This window comes from Condylura cristata, unplaced genomic scaffold (genome assembly GCF_000260355.1).
Source record: "Condylura cristata isolate star-nosed mole 26May11 unplaced genomic scaffold, ConCri1.0 scaffold00017, whole genome shotgun sequence".
Taxonomy (NCBI): Eukaryota; Metazoa; Chordata; class Mammalia; order Eulipotyphla; family Talpidae; genus Condylura; species Condylura cristata.
The window spans coordinates 1,298,790-1,318,813 of record NW_004567118.1 but is presented as its reverse complement, the minus strand read 5'-3'; the positions used below and the strand labels follow the sequence as shown (position 1 = coordinate 1,318,813).

Here is a 20,024-nt window from a genome sequence, read left to right as displayed (position 1 = left end):
TTTACTTCTTCATGCGCTTTTCTTTCCTTTTTTTACAAAACGTGTTCCAATGATCTTACGCGAATGTGAGCCGCAGGGACTCCCCACACACGAGAGGCCATTTCTGTAATCTTAGGGATCGGTAGTTATTAGCGCGCGGACCACCCCCTCTCGGCAGAATTTGAAGGGCTCCCACTTGAGGGACTACTTTTTAGGGATAAACCATTTTTGCTGTAGTTCACAGATGTCGGTGACCTCCAGAACCGTTCCGCTGAGGGCCGAATACAATAATGGGCTTTCCAACGCGCCTTTTCGTAACAGCGTTCCGAGTGGGCGCTTACAAACCATCGAATCTTCTCGCATTCCCCAAGCAGAATGGTATGGCCCAGAGCCCGCCCCGTCGCCTCTGCGGTTGGCTCGCCTTCCTGGGCGAGACGTGAGACTCTCGGCCAATGGTTGCTCACGTTCCTCCAGCCTGGGCTAAGCGATGGAAGGAGGCGGTCGGCGAGACGCCCCCTGCGCGCGCTGGCATTGGCTACGTCTCACGGCGCGCGAGGACGGCGGGCCCGAAAGATGGGAACTACGACTCCCGGCTTCCTGCAATGGGGGCTTCGTTGCGCTTGCGCATAGGCGGGGCAGCCAGGCCGCTATATAAAAGGGGCGCAGAGGGCTGGGAGGCAGCAGTTGGAAGTTGGCAGGTGGAGAGGCAGGTTGGGAGGGGAAGTCGGGGGAGGAGGCGGAAGAGGCGCTGTCGGAGGGGGGAGGAGGGAGGGAGAGGAGGCGGAGGAGAGCTGAGCTGAGCTGAGCTGAGCAGAGCATCGAGCCAAAGGGGAGATGAGTTTGCCTGTCCTCGGCTGAGGCTCCGGCCGGGCCTAAGGAACTGGGAGCTCGGGTTGGAGCGACACCCGTGGAAGTGGGAGGAGGTGGCTCTGGGACTTTAACCCCTTGTGGGCTCTGCGACAGGGGATTTAACCCTTTGTGGATCCGGCCCCTCCGAGGCAGCGTCATCGGGTAGTTTTAACCCCTTCGGGGCCGGGTATAACCCGGACTTCGGCGCTTCAGCTCCTTGCCCACCAACTCCTCGGTCGTGGGGGGCGCTCTGTGGGGAGGTCTGAGGCCCACTCCCTCCGCACATTACGTACTGTTCCTGCTGCTGCACCCCCTTGGACCCGCTAGCTGGCCGCGCTGTGGGCGCTTTAACCCCTTACTGACTTACGCTCCCCCAAGTTTGCAATTGGAGTTTGCTGCTAGACGGACTGGCCGAAGGCGTCTCTGCGGGGATTACAGACCGAAGAGGACTCCGTTGGACATTTTGTAAAAGGGGGAACCCCTTTTTTTTGCGTGAGGACTTAACAGCCAACATTTTTCAAACTTCGAGAAGAGGATTCTGTTAACCATGGCTGAGCCGCTCTTGTCAGAATATCAGCACCAGCCTCAAACTAGCAACTGTACAGGTGCTGTTGTCCGTGAGGAGCAGAACCCCGAGCGCCCCCCAGGCGCGGAGGAGCGGGTGCCAGAGGAGGACAGTAGGTGGCAATCGAGAGCGTCGCCCCAGTCGAGTGGCTGTCCGGGGCCGGAGGGGGAAGGGAGCCTGGAGCCCCAGACATCTCTCCTGCAGACCCAGGCTTGTGCAGAGCCAGAATCGGGCGAGAAGGGCCAGAACGGGGACAACTCGTCCACGGGCGGGGCCCCTTCGCCGGTCGCGGGAGGAGACCCGAAGCCCGACGCCGAGCCGCCCGCACAACCTTGCCATGACTCCGACGCCAAGAAGTTGGGGGCTGCTGCTGCAAGGAATGAGGCGTGGAGACAGCAGCAGAGGCAGCTGGGCAAGAAAAAGCACCGCAGACGCTCCAAGAAGAAGCGGCACTGGAAGCCGTACTACAAGCTGACCTGGGAGGAGAAGAGAAAGTTCGATGAGAAGCAGAGCCTGCGAGCTTCCAGGATTCGAGCCGAGATGTTCGCCAAGGGCCAGCCGGTCGCCCCCTACAACACCACGCAGTTCCTCATGGATGATCACGACCAGGAGGAGCCCGATCTCAAGACCGGCCTCTACCCCAAGCGGACCGCCGCCAAGTCCGACGACACCAGCGAGGAGGACTTTATGGAAGAAGCGGGCGAGGAGGATGGGGGCAGCGACGGCATGGGGGGAGACGGCAGCGACTTCTTACAGCGGGACTTCTCGGAGACGTACGAGCGGTACCACGCGGAGAGCCTGCAGAACATGAGCAAGCAGGAGCTCATCAGGGAGTACCTGGAGCTGGAGAAGTGCCTCTCGCGCATGGAGGATGAGAACAACCGGCTGCGGCTAGAGAGCAAGCGGCTGGGCTGCGACGACGCGCGCGTGCGGGAGCTGGAGCTGGAGCTGGACCGGCTGCGCGCCGAGAACCTCCAGCTGCTGACGGAGAACGAACTGCACCGGCAGCAGGAGCGGGCGCCGCTGTCCAAGTTTGGAGATTAGACTGAAACTTTTGGGGGGGAGGGGACAAAGGGGACTTTTTACAGTGATGGAATGTAACATTATATACAAGTGTATATAAGACGTGGACCTTTTATGACACATAATCAGAAGAAAAAAATCCCCCCAGCTTTGGTTGGTTTGGTAAATTTAGCTATGATGTAGTTTGCGTGCTTTCTCCTTTTCTTTAATTATGTGAAACTGAAGGGATGCTTCTCGTTTTCCTTTTTAGAAGGTTTTTTTTATATGAATGTAATTTGACCAAGTTAAAATGCATTTTTCTGTTTAAAACCCTCAAACTAAGCTCTAAGGTGGTTAAATCTGAGAACCATTAAATTCATTCTAGCTGTAATAAATTTAATATTTGTAAATGTAACAGTTGCAGTGTGATTTCTAGACCTATTTCAAAATGGTACTGACTTATTTGATGTGATTACATTGAGGGGGATAAAGAGGCCGTTAAATTTAAATTGCAAAAAAGTCTTAATAGGAGAATTTTTAATTTGCCGATTTTTTCCTTGAATGGATTTTAATGTGCTACATGTACACTTCAGGCGAAAGATAAAGACTCCATTATCTTCAGTCTGTAAGTATGCTTTCTAGTGCCTGGCTTTTCTTGATGCTGGAGAAATAAACCAGTTTGGGGTGTTAGGGAAGTAGAAAGTAGCTACAATCAGAAGCTTAAATTTTAACTTCTATTGGCAGCTTGTTAAACAACTGAAGGTCTCATTTGAGTCCTGGTTTTTTCAGTAACTCCCCTCCCCAGTAAGGCTATGTTGTCCTGGATGCCTCGAAGAGGCTCTTGGTAAACCAACCTCTTTCTTAGTGCAAACAATAATTGGATAAACAGGGGTTTTAAAGGTAAGGACTACGGCGCTTACAGAGGTACTGGCTGTCTGGGGCATTCCAAGGAGTGCCTGGCTATTCAATAATTAGGTGCCCCTGTAACTGCCCTCTTTGCCCTCCCCCACAGAAAAAGGAATAGGAGATAGAAATCCATGAGCATCAAACTAAAATTAGAAATGTCCCTTCACTGTAAATCCAATGTAAAGTTTCTGGTTAAGGAGCTAAATTAAAAAGCCAAGTCCGAAACCCTGCACATCTGCTGAACAGCCGCTGTTCTGTTCCCTAAACGGCACTGACTGCTGCTTAGGTTTTTGAGTGGTTCTGCTCCTGCAGCGAGGCCCTGGGAATTCATTTCTGCTCCAGATCGAAGTAGGAAATTAAAAGGTTTTTCCCTCCTGTTACCATGGTTAACCCAGTCCATCTTCACCTCAGTTTCCCCAGGGCAGTTAACATTGCTTTAAATCAGTAGCATGGGGGTTAACTTGGGGCCTTAGAAACCAAAGGGCTTTGGGAATCATGAACCCCATGAAATTATATGTAGACTTGTGTTATATATATACATTTTCCTGGGGAAATTATACAAGAGAATCATGCAATCATCAAATTTTGAAGGTTAAGAACTCATGCAGGGAAAGGGAAATAAATCTGAATTTGGAAGCTGGCTTTGCAGCTAATTGGACATAGTGGCGGAGGTGGGAACTTCCGAGTGAAATGCACCTTATGACGTGTTAGAGGCATATACAAATCAATAAATCAAGGGAAATGATGCCAGGCAAGCCTAACTCAGGGTATTCAAAGCTGGAGGGGCTGGTCCTGCTCACTTGCATGGTCCACTGGAGACAATGTTTAATCAGTTTTTCCTTTGACTTAAAGAAAATTACATTAAAGGTCTACTTTGAAAGTTTTGTCATGTTTTAATTTTCCTTCTGCTATGACATCATACAGCAGAAATACGCTGCTTGGTGAACAGGCAGCAATACTGCCCTCTGGCTTTACAGTGCTGAGTAGAGGCCTCGCTTCCATCACTGCACGTAGGATGCAATGATAGTCTGATGTTAAGCCTCTTCTTCAAAGATGGATTTAACGATACGGTCTTGTTTCCCCTATGATTCATCTTGGAAAGACCCTACAAATGCATTTATCATCAGAAAAAAAGTATGTCTTACTCTTAGGAGACATGTTCAATTGTCTTTAAAAACATACTCCTAAGTATGGACTGAAGTATGCAACTTTTTAAGTTGATTTTAAAGGTACTGACATATTATTGTACTGGTTGCAATTTTGTTCTTAGAATGATTAGGCTTGTGTGAAAGTTTAGTTTTCTATCAACACTTGGAATATTGAAACACTTCATCAATATATTGGTCTCAAGACAAAGAAACATCCAAATTACCTATAGTAATAGAAGCTGTGATAACAAATGATCACCAGACCATTCTAGCCTTTCACTAAAGTTCTCTGCCAAACATTTTAAAACTCGGCTGCTCAAAAGACCAGATTTAGAGACTGACAATTTCAGCTTGTCTCCTTTCTCATACCCAGCCTGGGTGCCCAGTCAGGGTAAACCATTCCTCAAACTTTTGAGTCAGCTAGTGAGACAATTTAATCCTCCTTTCAGTAAGAAAAAATTGGGATAGCCTGTGACAAAAAGCAGCCCTCAGGGGGTAAGTTCCTTTGGATTTCATTTTGCAGGGGAGAGAAAGCCAGGGACTCCAGATCTGTTTGATTCTAACCAACACAGGAGGTTATCTCTAAGGAGATGAAACATAATAAAAATTAGAAGAGACTAGGCGTAAAAAATCCAGGGTCCTAGTTATACCTTTAACATTTACTAGCAGAGCAACCCCAGACACATCTCTGTAACTCTCCACGCCTCGTTCTGTATCAGCAAAATGGGGTCAGTGTACTTTACATAATAACTTGCTGTAGGGATTACACAAGATAGCATGAAATTATGTTATACAAAAGCAAGGTACTATTGGTATTAAGAACAGAGCAGTTGCTGACTTGATTAGTATTTTAATTTTCATTTCAGAATAAAATAAAAATTCTTTGCCTAGGGAAATGTAAATAGTTTATCCTAGTAACTTAAGAAATTAAATCAGTGGGAACCCATAGAAAAGAAAAAAAACATCCATCACTGCATAGTCTACTTTCAGAAAAATAATGGCTCAGGCCCTCCCTGGTGGCACAAAGGGTTAAAGCACAGCATTAAGAAGCTATCACAGCTACGGCAGCACAGGTTCTATCCCCAGCCAGGGAGGTGACCCACATGGCACAGCAGACCTCCTGTCACCTGCTACTCCCCTCAGCAGTGTTCTCTCAGTAGACCTGCCTGTTCTGCTCCCCAATGTCTCTGGCGTCTTTCACCCCTGCATTTCTAGCCTGTATCCCAGTTCTTGTATGCATAAATAAATCTTTTAGAAAAAGGAAATACAGTGGCTGGCTATATTTAGTCAAGCACCAGGTAATGCACCACAGGTGTTCTCCTGGCCACTCACGACTCAACAGCTGACAACAAATATTCACAACAGTGTGATGGAAAAGTTGGGACAGTTAAGGTAGTGACCTGTACTAAGTACACTTGAGTTTGTGGGGCTTTATTTTTCACATTTGACAAGATCACTGGAGTAAAACTCTATTATTTTCCTCATCTAATGTGTAAATGGTTGATGCTAGAAATGAATAACATCATTGAATATACATTTGAATGATGCAATACAGTACAGATCACAATAGTGATCTACAAAAAAGAAAACTCAGGCCCTGAACATAGTGGGATCTGCTGACCAAAAGGGAATGGTAATGGTCATACTTGACAACTGGGATAAAAAATACAATCTCGGGGACAAAGATTCAATCTGTGGTCAAATTTTGCCAGTTTTGAGTACTGACAAGGTTACAAGCTCACTCTATTTCTGTTGGAAAGAAAATAAAGGCTGGGTTTAGAATGATCACTAATTTAGCGCTCACAATCCCTCTAAATAAATTTCTTCCTGGGTTTCTCAGATGGTTCAATGATGACAACAGATGTAATGACATGGGCAACAGCAAGAATCCAATAGTTTATTATTAACCCTCTGCACACCCACCACATTGCAAGGGTTGCACTGCGACCGGACACTTGATTAATCTTTGAAACAGCTATTGTGGTGTTCCTCTCAATATAATACCCACAACAGCTGTATCTGACTTTTTTGTTTTTAAAGATTTATTTGTTTATGCATACAGAACTGGGGTACAGGCCAGAGGTGCAGGGGCGGTGAGAGACTTCACCAGACTCAGATTGAGGAGCAGAACAGGCAGAATGACGAAGCACACTGTTGAGGGGAGCAGCGGGCGAGTCAGGAGAGGTCTGCTGTGCCACATGGGTCACCTCCCTGTCTGGGGATCAAACTTGTGCTGCAGTGGCTGCAGATAGTTTCCTAGTGCTGTGTTTAACCCACTGAGTCACCAGGGAGGGCCCTGACTTTTTTTTAAGTGCAAAAATTCTAAAGTGAGTATTATCTGAAGTCATATTCTACTGGACATACCCACTGACTTTTTGTGAGAAGTATTGTAAAACCCTGGGTCTATGGTGAGCCAAATACTATTCCTGAAGGCAAATCTGGGTGCTTCAGTGCTCATACACAAGAAGTTGAGATTATGACAGCATCACTTCTTTTGTAGGCTACTCAGCAGAACTTGTCCTCACCTCTGGGGGTCACAGAAGGAGACTGATGCCTGAAGCCTGCCTTCAATGTAATTCTGCATATTCAGAGTTCCTGGTACAACTTTCAGGCAAGGGTAAAAGTCCCTTGCCTGAAGGGTAGGAGGTAAGAGGTTAATTCTAGTTTCCTCTCTAGTTATTATTAAAAGAATATTTCGTAACAGCAGATACTTGAACAACTTAAAACGAAAAAAGAAAAATGAAGCTGTGGTTCCTACTGCTCCATCCCAAAAACTGACCCTGGTTGAGCCATTTGGTAAGGTAGGCCTCCCAGCTGGCCCAAGCAACCTTTGAAGCTTATGTTCTAAAGTTCCCGAATAATGGAGGTATAAATATTTACAAAACTAAGGCACAGCAGTTAGTCCTCAAGATATTTATGAGGGAAGCAGCACAAATACCATTTCAAGTTAGGAAACTGAGGCACGTATGTGGGCTTGTAGAATTTGTCATAAACCACAAAGCTACTCATCAGAAAGGGGGGAGCTGAAGAGGAAGTTGAAGGTCTGGTTGAACAGTAGATGAACAATACACTGAGCAACAAAATGACCAGTTTGGCCACTCTTCAGGATTTGGCCTCTGGCCAAGGCAATCAAATCCCTGGGAGCACAAACAGGAGGAGAACTTGTAGTTCCCAACTTCTGGTCCCGCTCAGTAGATAACCAAGAGACCATAATAAAATGATTTCATCCCACCTTTTGTTATCAAAGAATGGTCAACCTTCAAGATGGTAAACTCCCATTTTTATAAATTAGTAAACGTCTGATCTGTGGAGTACAGTATTCTCTTAGTAGCACCCAAAGATGTTAACTAGATTACTTCAAGATGGAGGATGAATCCCAAGAGTCTGGGGCCTTCCTCCATGAACTTGACAGAACCACAAAGATAATCTTTAAAGCCCCTGTGGCTCCCGTGACTGTTAACTCCTACCAAGTTAACATCAGCTTTTTACTAACTTACATGTTCTTTTGGATCAAAGAATATCAAAATGAACATGATGTAAACTCAAAGTCAATATGCAGTATAAATAAAGGGAACAGAATAAAGGGAACTGAAGCTTCATTTACGAGTAGTTCAAATTTTGGATTAAGAACAAGTCATTGGTGATCACATTTTTACAATCCAGTAGACCCTCTGAGAACACCTGAGGGGGGAAGGCAGGAGCAATAACGTTAAGGAGCTGTCAATTATTACAACTTAAATAATAACAGAAGCCAGGTTCAATCCTGCATAATCTTTTAAAATTCTCATTATTAAGGCTAAAGGCTTTGGAATGATTTAACTACTGTAACTGGCAGCGCGCTCATCACAAGGTACCCTCAAAGATAAGCAAGATTTGGACACTTCTATTTGTGTCTGCCTACACATAATTTTAGTGACATTTTAGCAACAATATTAAGCTATCCCTGAGCTATAAAGACCTCTGAATTTAGATTTTCAGTAGTGGGGAGGTTAACAAGATGGTTTAATCAGCAAGTCAAGAAAGTAACTTCACATCAAGTTTCAATCTTTAAGAAGCTGCTGCAGCTTTACGTAGTACAATGTTGAATGTTTATTATTTTTTTAAAAATACCTTCCGCCGCCCCTCTTCCCAAACACCCCATATATAAGGTAGCTGAGAGCTGCAAGTTCTATTTTGGTAGGATCTAGGATGGAGAGAAGTGATTTTCAACTCCTTGGAATTTCAAAATAGAGGTTTCTTAGTAAGAATGCACTGGTGACAATACTCCCAGTTATGGGTTTGTTTTTGTTTTGATTCAGGGGAGAAAAGCTCTTTAAAATGGAAAGAATCTGTAGTCTTACAACGATTACACTGGAATTAGTTTGTTTTTCCTCTCCGAGGGCAGCCATTTCTCCAAAAGTTTTGGTAAGAATTATGGCTCAGATTTCAAAATGCAAACAGATGTTTCTGAAGCATCCCAAACCGGGTATTCCACTTTTATTCTCAGAGCCGTGGCGTCTTTTTAGTGATTTTGTGCCCCAAGCCTGTGAAGGGCAGAACCCCTGTCTCTGGCGAACGCTCTTTTGGTGAGGTCAGGTCGTTCTGAGAAATCAGGGCTGAAAGGAGCAATCTTGAGGGCAAGAGCGCTCAGGTTTCCAAGCACTGGGCTCGGGAAGGTAGGTCTCCACCAGCCCCACCTCGCTGGTCCCGGGGGTGCTTAACGGTTGCTAAGGTAGGACGAGGCTGTTGCTTTCTGCAGCCCGGGTCGCTGATGGCCGGTGTAGGGGGAGAAGGAGGGTGGACGGGTCTCCGCCTTCGGAGTCGCCCGCGGACTGCCACGCCAGAGGGACGCGCGGCCAGAGCTGCGACCTGCAAACCTCCACCCTCCCCCGCGACGCCATTTGGGACTCGGCGTCGCCCCCACCTCGCCTGCCTAAGTTGGGGGTCCCGCTACGCTGGGTCTCGCCGCCATACCCAGGTCGAATGGGGGTGGGGGGGTAGGAAGAACTTGGCGGGGCTGGGCCTCAGGACTTGAGTTCCCAGTGAAAGGACGGCACAGGGGTGTCGTTTCCCCGTTCTCTTCCCCAATTGGGGGGTCTCAGAAAACACGCGGTAATCACCGTAGGACCCCACCCTCTGTAAAGGCGAGGTTGCGGGGCAGCCGGGACGGTTTGAAGACCGGGCCCGGCCGGGGAGGCGCCAACCTTCGCCCGCCCCGTCCCCCATCCCACTCCCCGCCGTCTCCCGGCGCCGCCACTTCAGGCAGCCCACTCGGCCCGGTCTCTCCCCACGCCCGGACCACCCCCCATGGGGTGCTCTCACTGCGCAGCGAGTCCCTCCGCTGCCTCCTCCCAGCCCAAAATGGCGGCGGCGGCCACCGATCTTCTTGTCGCCTTCCTCTAAGACCGAGGATCCCTCCGCGCCCAGGCCCCTCCCCCCTCGGCCGGATCTATTTTGTGCCCTGTGAAGACTAACGCCATCAATGAACTCTTTTAATTGAGCTGTGGAGGCGGGGCCGATTGTGCTTCCGCACAGCTAATCATTGATGAAAGTAGAAATACTGGCAGACGGATTGACCAATCCAAGAAGGCCTCGGTGGACGCGGGACGCAAGGGTGGATGGGCTTTGGAGTTCCCGGGTCGCCGTTGACGTGACAGGCTCTTGGGCCGGCTTTTCAGGCTAGAAGAACTACAACCCCCAACAGGCATCGCGCTGCCGGGCTGGCCCTCCCCCCAACCTCAGTGCCTGAGCGACTTGACCAGAGCTGCTGCAACTGCAGCAAGAGGTAGGGCTGAGGCGTTGGGAATTGCACAGACGAGCGGTGGCTCAGAAAGACACACAGATCTAGTGGTGTGTATAGCCCTTGACAGCAAATAGGTCAGTTCCGCTTTTGCAAAACCTCCTTCCCGGACCATTTCCCCTCGTCCAAGGAATCCATCCTTATCCCAGTTGGGTTTTCCTCACAGCTGCATGTAGTGTGAAGACTTCTCCCTTCTTTCCTCAGGTTTCCCGTCCTGAGAGGAAGGAGGGAGACAAGCCAGGCCCCGTAGATGAGAGAGCCACGGTCGTGTTTCTCGAGGCATTGTTTTCTGGAGCCCAGCCTGGGAGGGGGCAGTGGTCAAGGCTGGAGCTTCTGAAAGCAGCGGGGAAAGGACCCCTCCCAAGCCTGCTACATATTTTCTTGCCGAGGGGGGTTGGGGGGGGGGTCACTGGCCACTCCCTGGTCTCCTCAAGGGTCCCCTAATGCTTGCTGTGGTCTCCCCAGGCAGTCTCTCTTCTTTTGGTAGTTGGGTGAACAAAGCTTAGGCCTCCCTTCCCAGCTGCCAGGCTGGGTCTCAGTGAGGTTCAGAACACTTTAGGGTATAAGCCCTGGCCTGGGGCTGGAGGAACAGGATTGGGAAGATGATCCCTTAATCCCCTTTTGGCCCCTTGCTGGCTGGAGGTGTGAACATCAGAGGGTGTGGAGACAACCTTCTGGGCTTCCATTTGAAAATGAGGGTGTGCAGGTCTGGTGCTACAAAATGGCTGCCAAAAAAAAACAAACAGAAAAAACCCCAACCAACCAAAAGCCCTAGGCAGCCAGAGCTTGCCTGAGAATTCCCCTTCAGGACTTAGGTTTCTGTTGTTATTTCAAGCAGGTGTCACTAGTTAAAGGCATCTGCTGAAAGATTTGGAACAGAAGAAGGTGGCCACTCCGAACTTGACCAACTGTAATACAGAGTCACCAGCAGCCCTGGAGGAGGCCAAGGTAAGCCCCATTCTCCCAGCCACCCGAGTGCCCTGAGCTCGGCTCCTGCCAGCTGGGATCCTTACGTGTCTCAGATGTGTTGGTGTTGGTGGATTTGGGAAACCGTACTTTAAACCAGCTCCTACTATGTATCTGGCAATGTGCCAGATGCGGAATCTGTGCTGAATCTTAGGATTTAGCCTTCAAGGCAAGAATTATTATATCCACGTCGAAGACACCAGGGTTTTGAAAGTTGCCGTGCCTTTTCTAGAATCATGCTGCTGGCAAGGAACAAACCCACATTTAAACTTAGGGTCTTCTGACAGCAGAAGCCTGTCTTGAAGAACTTGGTTGAATATTTGCCCTTTGTCCAAGCTGAGAACCAAGTCTGAAACAGGGAGACGAGTTTGGTTCAAAATTTGGAATGGGGTGGGGAAGAGTCTGTCACCCAAAGAGAGGGGAGAGGTGAGTGAGGCAGGCGCTCAGTGACTGAACCCAAACCCTTCCAGCCTGTGTGCTCAACTCCACCCTGCCCTTCTCTAGTCTACAGCTCCCCGTAGGTGAGTAGGTGAGAAGGGAACTCGGCTCCTCTGCTCACCTTACCTAGCCACTTCAGGTGCTTCCTGGATTCATGATGTTTGGAGTTCACAGCATTTCAGGACTGGAAGGTTCAGCAAGTGCAGATGACTCACCCAGCTCACACAGCTTATCTGCGGCAGTAGTAATCGCGGTGAGGGACAGGCCTTCAGGAGGAGGCCCCATGTCAGACGAAGGGGACAGTTTTGGCTTGGTCAGGGGGAAAGAGCAGGAGGGGACATTTGTGGAGGCCTGCAAGCAGGTGAATGGTTGTGTACACACAAACAAACCACCCTGCCTTGGGGTTTCAGGAGGCTTTGCCTCTTCTGGGCAGCCAGAAGCTCTGTCTCAGTTTGCCCAAGTCACTGCTAGAGACCAACCTATAATTCTTTTTTTTTTTTTTTAAGATTTATTTATTTATGCACACAAGAACTGGGGTAGAGGCCAGGGGTGCAGGGGGTGAGAGGATTCACCAGAGACAGAGCGGGGAGCAGAACAGCAGGGAGCAGAACAGGTGGATTGACTGAAATACACTGCTGAGAGAAGCACTGGGGAGACAGGAGAGGTCTTCCGCATCATGTGGGTAGCTCTGTGGCTGGGGATGGAACTGGGAACTCCTGCTTAGTGGCTGCGGACAGCTTCATAGTGCTGAGACTTAACCCCTTGCACCACCAGGGAGGCCCAAAGGCTGTCACTCTTGATTAATGATCAAGTGAAGTAACAATACAATAACACACACTCTCTCTCTCTCTCTCTCTCTCTCCATCACTTCCCTTCCCAAATTTTGAAGAGAACTTCCAAGTCTCCAAAACACACAAAGCACACTCCAGCTGGCACAGGGTTGCATATAGCCCCCAGGACACCTCCATGCACATGTAGACTGGGCTCATATAGCTCTGAACCATGTTATACATTATAAACCTACATATCAATGGGAGTGGTTATAATTAGAATTCCCCAAACCACAAACTTAGAGCAACTCATTCCTCATCCCCACACTCAGTACCCCACCCTCCCCACAACATAGATAAACAGATGCCCCAAACACACACTCTTTTGACAGAATCCTTTCCACCTCTTAGATGAGTTCTAGAATTCTTCCGACTACAGACTGGAAGCTGACCTTGCCTTTCCCTAATTAGGACCTCTTTCCTAATTAGGGAGAATTAGCAAATTATCACTCATGTAGAAGAATGATACAAGCTTCTGCCTGGAATCTTCTTTATCTTGGAATGACAGATAGGGCAGTCTTTATTTCAGTATTTTTTTTGGATCCTCCTCTGTCGTGGGCTTTCTGTCGTTTTACACATATTTATTGAGCACTTACCTTGGCCCATATGAGACACGGGTGAACTGAAGAGACCTGACACACTGTCCCAGGAGGGAGACAGATGGTGAATGATAACGTACTAAATGCTGTTCTGGACATTGAGTCATGAGATAGGGAGCCTCTAGGAGGGGAAAGAGGGGGAGGTGGGAGGGGGTGGCTTTAGGTAGGGTGGTCAGGGTAGGCCTCTCTGAAGAGGTGACATTGGAACTAAGGATGAAAAAGTTAGCTGTGGAAATAGCTGGAAGCAGCATGGGCTATCTAATTTGTGAGGCTCAGTGCAAAGGGCTCTTTGTTAAAAGTTCTAAAGAAGTTCATGATTGACGGGAGCCGTGGGCCTTTCTGAAGGTGGGGTCTGTGTGACCGCACAGGCACAGGTCGCTTGTCCGTGAAACCAACTCTGGCTGAGCCAGGCTTTCTAGGAAGGGGGAAGGGCTAGTGATTCAGCAGATGCATCAGGGGCCTCGGCCATCCGGGTGTTCTCCCACTTGATTCATTCAGTCTTCAGGGCCCACTCTGTGACGGCTACTGTTCAGGCTTTGCAGTGACAGTGCAGTACAAAGGCAGGATTCTGTTGGCTTGGGGGCTGGGGAGGAGCTCCAGGAACAGACAGTAGGCGGTGAATGAGCGTCTGCGGGAGCGCGGGAGGCTAGAGCCTGACCCAGCTGGTGGGTGTGGGAAGGTTGGCTTCAGGCTCTGGGCAGGGAAGGTTCTACCACCAGGGACAGGCTTTCCGTGATCCAGTCTTCCTTGTCTCCTTAGCCCCCTGGGGCTCCTCGGAGCCCCGAAACACCCCCCGAGCCTCATGAGCCATGCAGTTCCCTGCCCCTGACACCCAGGATGGAGAACCACTCAGAGGAGGAAGATCCTACTGGGGCCCAGGGGGCCCAGGGCTGGGACAGTCGGGGTCCCAGGACCCAGAGCTCGGAGAGCTGCTCCGTGGAGGCCGTGCTGGGCCGGAAGAAGCATCGCCGGCTGCCCTCCAAGCGCAAGCGCCACTGGAGGCCCTATCTGGAGCTGAGCTGGGCCGAGAAGCAACAGCGGGACGAGAGGCAGAGCCAGCGGGCCTCCCGGGTCCGCGAGGAGATGTTCGCCAAAGGCCAGCCCGTGGCGCCCTACAACACCACCCAATTCTTGATGAATGACCGGGACCCGGAGGAGCCCAACCTGGATGTGCCTCAGGGTGCCTCCCACCCAGGCTCCAGCGGGGAGAGTGAGGGGGGGGACAGCGACGGGCCTGGCCAGGCCCACGGTGAGTTCCAGCAGAGGGATTTCTCCGAGGCCTACGAGCGCTACCACACTGAGAGCCTGCAGGGCCGCAGCAAGCAGGAGCTGGTGCAAGACTACCTGGATCTGGAGAGGCGGCTGTTCCAGGCCGAGGAGGAGACCCGCAGGCTGCGGCAGGTTCAGGGCCGCGCCGGCCGGCAGCCCTGTCGCCAGGTGGAGGAGCTGGCTGCCGAGGTGGAGAGGCTGCGGACAGAGAACCAGCGGCTCCGGCAAGAGAACCAGCTGTGGAGCCGAGAGGGCAGCCGCCAGTGTGGGGAGCCCGGCACCTAGGGGCCCCAGCCTGGAAGACCCAAGGAGAAGGCGCCATTTCAAACACACTCAGGCCAGCTGGGTCTCAAGGAGGCAGATGAGCATCACTGAGCACCCCCACACCCCCTGGGAACAGCTGAAACACCTTGTCATGTTCCACAATTGTCATCTTATTTTTCCACAAAGAAATTAAATCTTTTTGGTGAGATCAAATGGGAGTGGCTAGGATTGATTTCGTGAGGACTGCTCTGAGAATCAAAGCACATTCACCCCAGAGAGGCCTGGGACATGGCACCCCAGGCCCTTGAAGCCTGGGAGTACAGCAGACCCCTGCGTCGGGGTCCCTATCCAGGTCTCCAGGATGCCAGAATCCTGCTCCGGGGGTGGTCTGACTGGGCTGAAGATTGGAGAGAAGGGGCTGGAAGGTGGGGAGGAGCTCACTCAGGAGCAATGGAGTTCAGCTGAAAGTGGCCAAGATGCCAGAGCACTGAAGAGCTGGCAACTTCCCCTGGGGGTCAGAGGGCTGGGTCTCTTGGAGAAGACCCAAGTCCAGGGGTGCCTGCAGAGATCCCCCCCCGCCCCCCAGTTCTCTGTATCCTCCCTAGCGTGTAGAGGGCCCAGCTAGATGGGGCAGGATGCTTTGTGTCCCTTTGCCCTTAACAGTCCCCTGCACCCACACTTCCCTTCCAAGGGCTACCCAGAACGTCACTGGTCACCACTTGGAAGGGCACCTCGAGGACGTTTTCTCCTGATCGAAATAAGCCCAAGTGGCAGAGGCAGCAACACATGGGTCCTCGGTAAGGCTCGTCTTTCCTGGTGCCCTTTGCTTAAGCGTGTGGCTAATTCCCTTTGAAGCAAGTGAGCCCCTCGCTCTGTATCGGGAGCTCAGGAACCCGGATAATGAGGAATGCAGCTGCCTCGGATGACGTGCCAGCAGTATGGGTCCAGAGGGGAGCTCGCAAGGCCGTCACACTCAGCCCCTCTGCTGCACACTCTGGCCGCCTCCCATCGCCCTCTGACAGCGCTGGGACTGCCTGCGGTGGGGTCAGGCTGGGGGTGGGCTGGGGGTGTGTTATTCAACCGAGTACTGGCTCTGCCCCTGCCAGGGGAGGGGTGGAGGCCTGGCCGGCTCAACCTGGCCTCTTCCAGGAAGGCTCATCTTGACAGGCCACATTGGGCAAGAGAAGAGCTCAGGCCTGGGAGCTGCTGGGATGGAAATGTTGACAAGCCCTATGTGTTGCCAGGACGGTGCTCATTTCTGCCTTGCCACACCCAGGACTTGTCAGTGCTTTCTAGAAGCCTACAACCCAGCAAGGTGAAATTCTAGGAAGGAGTGGGTTCCAAGAGAAAGCAAAGTCCAGTTCCTGGACATCTGTCCCTGGCTGAGGGATTTAGTCCCCTTCTTTTGATCTCCAGTAGCTGTCTGGCAATGATCTGCCCCACTTTGCAGATGGGCAGCCCAAGGCTCTGCGGGGAAGTTGTTTTCCTGATTCCAGGAAAGCTGGCCCAGGGCCTGCTGCTTCTGCTTTCCCTGTGGGGTGCTAGCCTGGGACCCAAAGGCCCTCGGCCTGGGACAGGCAGTCTCCCAGCTGCTGCATTCCTCAACAAGAAGCCCTGAGGGAAAGGGGGGGCCCAGGAAGCCAAGGGGTGTTTACCCTGGAGGCAGGCGTGTGCGTGTGCATGTGTGTGTGTGTGTGTGTGTGTGTGTGTAAGGAGGAAGGGTGAGTAGATTCCAGAGGAGGGCTGCTGGCCAGTGGGGGGGTGTGGGTGTGGTGCGGAGGGAGGGGTGCTGAGAGGTGTGTCTGAAGGGAGGCGGCCTCGGCCAGCCTGTCCCTGTGTAGGCCAGATCTGCATAGGGGAGGGGACAGGTGAGGAACGTAGCCCTGTAGCCCTTCGTGGCGCGCTGGAGCTGTGGCAGTGGAGGCAGGAACGGTGCCAGCTGGCCCTCCCCACCCCCAACACAGACGCACACACCACACACACACAGACGCACACAACATACCACACACACACACGCACACACGCACACACGCGGGCTGCAGGGCTCGCAGCCAGGGCCGCAGAGGACGGCTAGTTTTCCCAGTCCTGGTAGGGGACAGGATGGGACAAAAAAACAAGGGAGAATCACTGGGCTGAGAAAGTGTCAGCAGAGACGGAGGGATCAGTGAAGAGGACTCAGTGTCACCCCTCCCCCATCTGAGGCCTGGATTTGAGCACCCCAAGCCCTGGGTACCAAGCAGCTGGGGTATCTGGGACTCAGGACCTGAGAGGCAGCTCAGCTACAAGTAGCCGGCCTGGCTTGGCCCTGCTGCCCACCCTTACTCTGAGGCTGCCTGTCCTTGAGGCCTGGCCTTCCCTCTCTGCAGTGAGAGAGCTCTGGTTTACAGACCGCTCTGATCCCCCCCACCCCGTACCATACTCTGGGCTGGGACTACTCCCCTCTTCTCCCAGAGCAAAGGTTCAGCATGACCTTGGCTACCTGGGCCGGGGAGGGAGGGAGAGAAGCAGATATTTCACAGGAGTGATAGCTGAGGCTACACACCACCCCTATGCACCCTGCTGGGGTTCCCCCACCCCACACAGAAGGTCCTGTGTCCAATGGATAGAGCCAGAAGGCCCTGTGTCCAGAGAAAGCTGCCAGGACGTGGACAAAGGGGACCTGAGGTGAAGTAATTCAGTGTCAGGGATGAGGGCAGAGAGGTCTCATGGCCCCTGCTGGGTGCAGGCGAGGATAGCACTGGCCCTTTAAGTGGGGGTGCCAGTCAATGCCCTCCCCCAACCAACCTAATTCATGGGTACACTGAGCATGTGCAGGAGCTGGGCAAGAGGGAGGGGAGGGAAGTGGGGTGATAGATTCCGGAGGGATCGCCTCACCCCATACTTCCTGTTGCTGCCCCCACTCTCTTTCCTGGGTCTGACAAAGGAGCTCATGGTGCTCACCCAATCCCTCCCCACCCAGATCCTGTGGGCACTGCCCTCTGGGGTCTCTGGGGCTTTCCAGGGGTGACATGCAGGCCCTGTGAGGTCTGGGCAGCCTCCCTGCAGCCTGGAGGTGGCATATACCCAGCACAGTGCCATCCTCACTTTCCCGGTGTGGGTGGTGGGCAAATCTCCCAAGTGCTTAACATGTTCGATTTCATTCCATCGATGCCAGGGTTTTAAAAAGAACCATCTACCTGCAGTGATGCTCTGCTCGGGGAAATCATAAACAGGTAAAAAGATGAGGTCCCTGCCCCCACCCCCAGGAGCTTCCCATCTGATGACTGAGACTGAGAAGCCGGCAGCCCCCCCCACCCCCCCAGACCCTGGGCTCTCTCTCCTGCTGTCTTCCTCTAAAGCAGAGTGACTCCCCCGACTCTGCTTTCTCAGCCAGCAGCCACCTCCAGGCCACCCTCCCCTGTGGCCTAGGAAGTCTCACCCACCCCCCACCCCCTTCCTCGCCTACCCTAGTTTCTTCCTTTTGGCTCACTTACAGGGACCCTTATTTTTCACTTGGTAATTGTTAATTCCTGGTGGAACTGTTCCTTAGTCCAGACGTTCACGTTTCACAGTTCAGGAACACAGATCGGTGACAAACCTCCATGGAAGTCAACCCAAAGAAATCCCGAGTTCCAAGATCACATTACTGTCTCAAAGATCCCGGCCTTCCTCATTTCCTCAAAATCTTTCATGGGGCCAGCGTTTCTGTAGACATCCATGATGCTTTCCTTCTTGGGTTACCCCAACACACAGACAGAAACTGCCACCCCCAGGGCACGGGCAATGGGCCAGTAATGGGCCCAGACACTGGGCCCGCGCCTCTCATCTGAGGTGTCCACAGAGCCCTGGGTGAAGTCAGTGACGGGTACCTCAACATGGCAGCCCCTGCACCACGCGGGAGGAAGGGAAAGTGCACCCAGCTACCCTCGTTTTTAATTACAGTGAATTTACATGACATGAAACGAACCATTTTAAAGAACACTTCAGTAGCATGGAGGATACTCCTACATGGCCCCCGCTGCCAGGGCTCCCAAACTTTGTCACCCCAAATGGAAACCCTGAAGCCAATAGACACTTCCTCCTCCATCTCCCAGCTTAGGCAACTTCGGCTCTACTTCCTTTCTGCTTCACCCATGAACTTATTCTGCTGGCACAGCCAAGAGGCTCCCTCTGGCCAACCTGGGAAAAGCACCGGTTACCTGTGGAGGGAGCACAGAACCAGCAGGCCTCAGACTTTGAACTCTCCGGGTACTGCTTCTAACTCAGGGCTCCCACTCCACCTTGGTTTAAAGGTCTGGGGGGGGGGGGGCGGCTCAGGCTTGCACAGGACTCTGAGTCTTCCAGGCCTGTCCTAGGCCAGGGGACTTCAGCCTGGGATCATATTCCCTGGTCTGAAAAATATACCACCCCTTTGATCCCCTGGCTCCTCCCTGCCAGGGTCAAGCAGTGAAGGTGGCCCCAGGGGACAGTGTGATTAATACTGTGGGGCTTGGGGTCACACGCAGGAGATGAGGAAACTTCAGTTCGGAGGAATTGAGAAACTTGCCCAGGGCCACACAACTCTCCTGTGCTGAGTAGTAGCCCAGTGCAGCCGGTTCTGTCTGTATTTGATCTCTTGACCACTGTTCTCCCTGTCTTCAAAGAGATAAAGTGAGTTAAGGACTTAGGCAAGAGCCAGCTGTGTAGGCTGTGCTTGCCAATGGGAGCACCATAAATCTTACTACTTGTGGGGCCTTGCCTAACCGGGAAGTAAATAGCTCCATTCTGAGGTGGTTTTGGGGAGCCCCTTTCGTCCCCCACCCTCCCTGCTCTCCCCTATCTCTTGGAGAGGATTTCCTCCTTGCCCTGCTCCTGGTCCTTCTGGGGTGACAGCTTTTGTTTGTTGGGGAAGGAGAAAGGAGGTTGCTGCTGGCCTCTGGGCCCTGAGGGCGGGTGGGAGAGAGGATCTAGGCTCTTCTCTTCCCCAGAAAAGGAGATGCTGCCTACACCTGGGGCTCGGCTCAGCCTGTTCTCCATGGCCGAAGGCCCACTGCTGACCCCCAAACAGAAGTCTTTGTAGCCCCAGAGAAGGGAGGGGCCTGCATAGGCCTTGCCTGGCAGTGCGAGCAGCTGGCCGCCATTTGGTCACCTCATCCCAGTTGCCTGTGGGCATGGACATTCCAGAGACCACTTGCCCCAGAGATCCTCTCTGGACCCCATCCAAGATGGGGCACCCAGATCAGCCCTCAAGGCACCTGCTGTCTCTTGTTTTGGGACACCAGGCTAAGTGCCTTATACTAGTGGCTCTGAGAGGAAGGCCCGAGGACACTCAGATGTGAGGACGACAGTGAGTCACATGGCTCTACAGCACTGACCTCTGCCACAGGCCCTGTTCCTCAGAGAGGAAGGGAAAGGGGTCTCCTGGGGCCCTAGTCTCTCCTGGCTCTTAATCCTTTCAGCCTCCGGCAGGGG

The 20,024-nt window shown here is 51.9% G+C and overlaps 2 protein-coding genes across 2 annotated transcripts; both read left to right on the top strand.

The window, feature by feature from the left end:
• On the top strand, positions 1-2,810 carry HEXIM1 (hexamethylene bis-acetamide inducible 1). The gene has a single exon (XM_004684073.2). The coding sequence runs from the start codon at positions 1,376-1,378 to the stop codon at positions 2,435-2,437; it is 1,062 nt and encodes a 353-aa protein (XP_004684130.1). The 5' UTR covers positions 1-1,375; the 3' UTR covers positions 2,438-2,810.
• Positions 2,811-7,697: 4,887 nt separating this feature from the next.
• Positions 7,698-14,798, top strand: HEXIM2 (hexamethylene bis-acetamide inducible 2). Its single transcript, XM_012726028.1, is given in 3 exon segments — positions 7,698-7,716; positions 11,067-11,176; positions 13,821-14,798. Coding segments are annotated over 3 exon segments (924 nt in total). The 3' UTR covers positions 14,616-14,798.
• Positions 14,799-20,024: the final 5,226 nt, after the last annotated feature.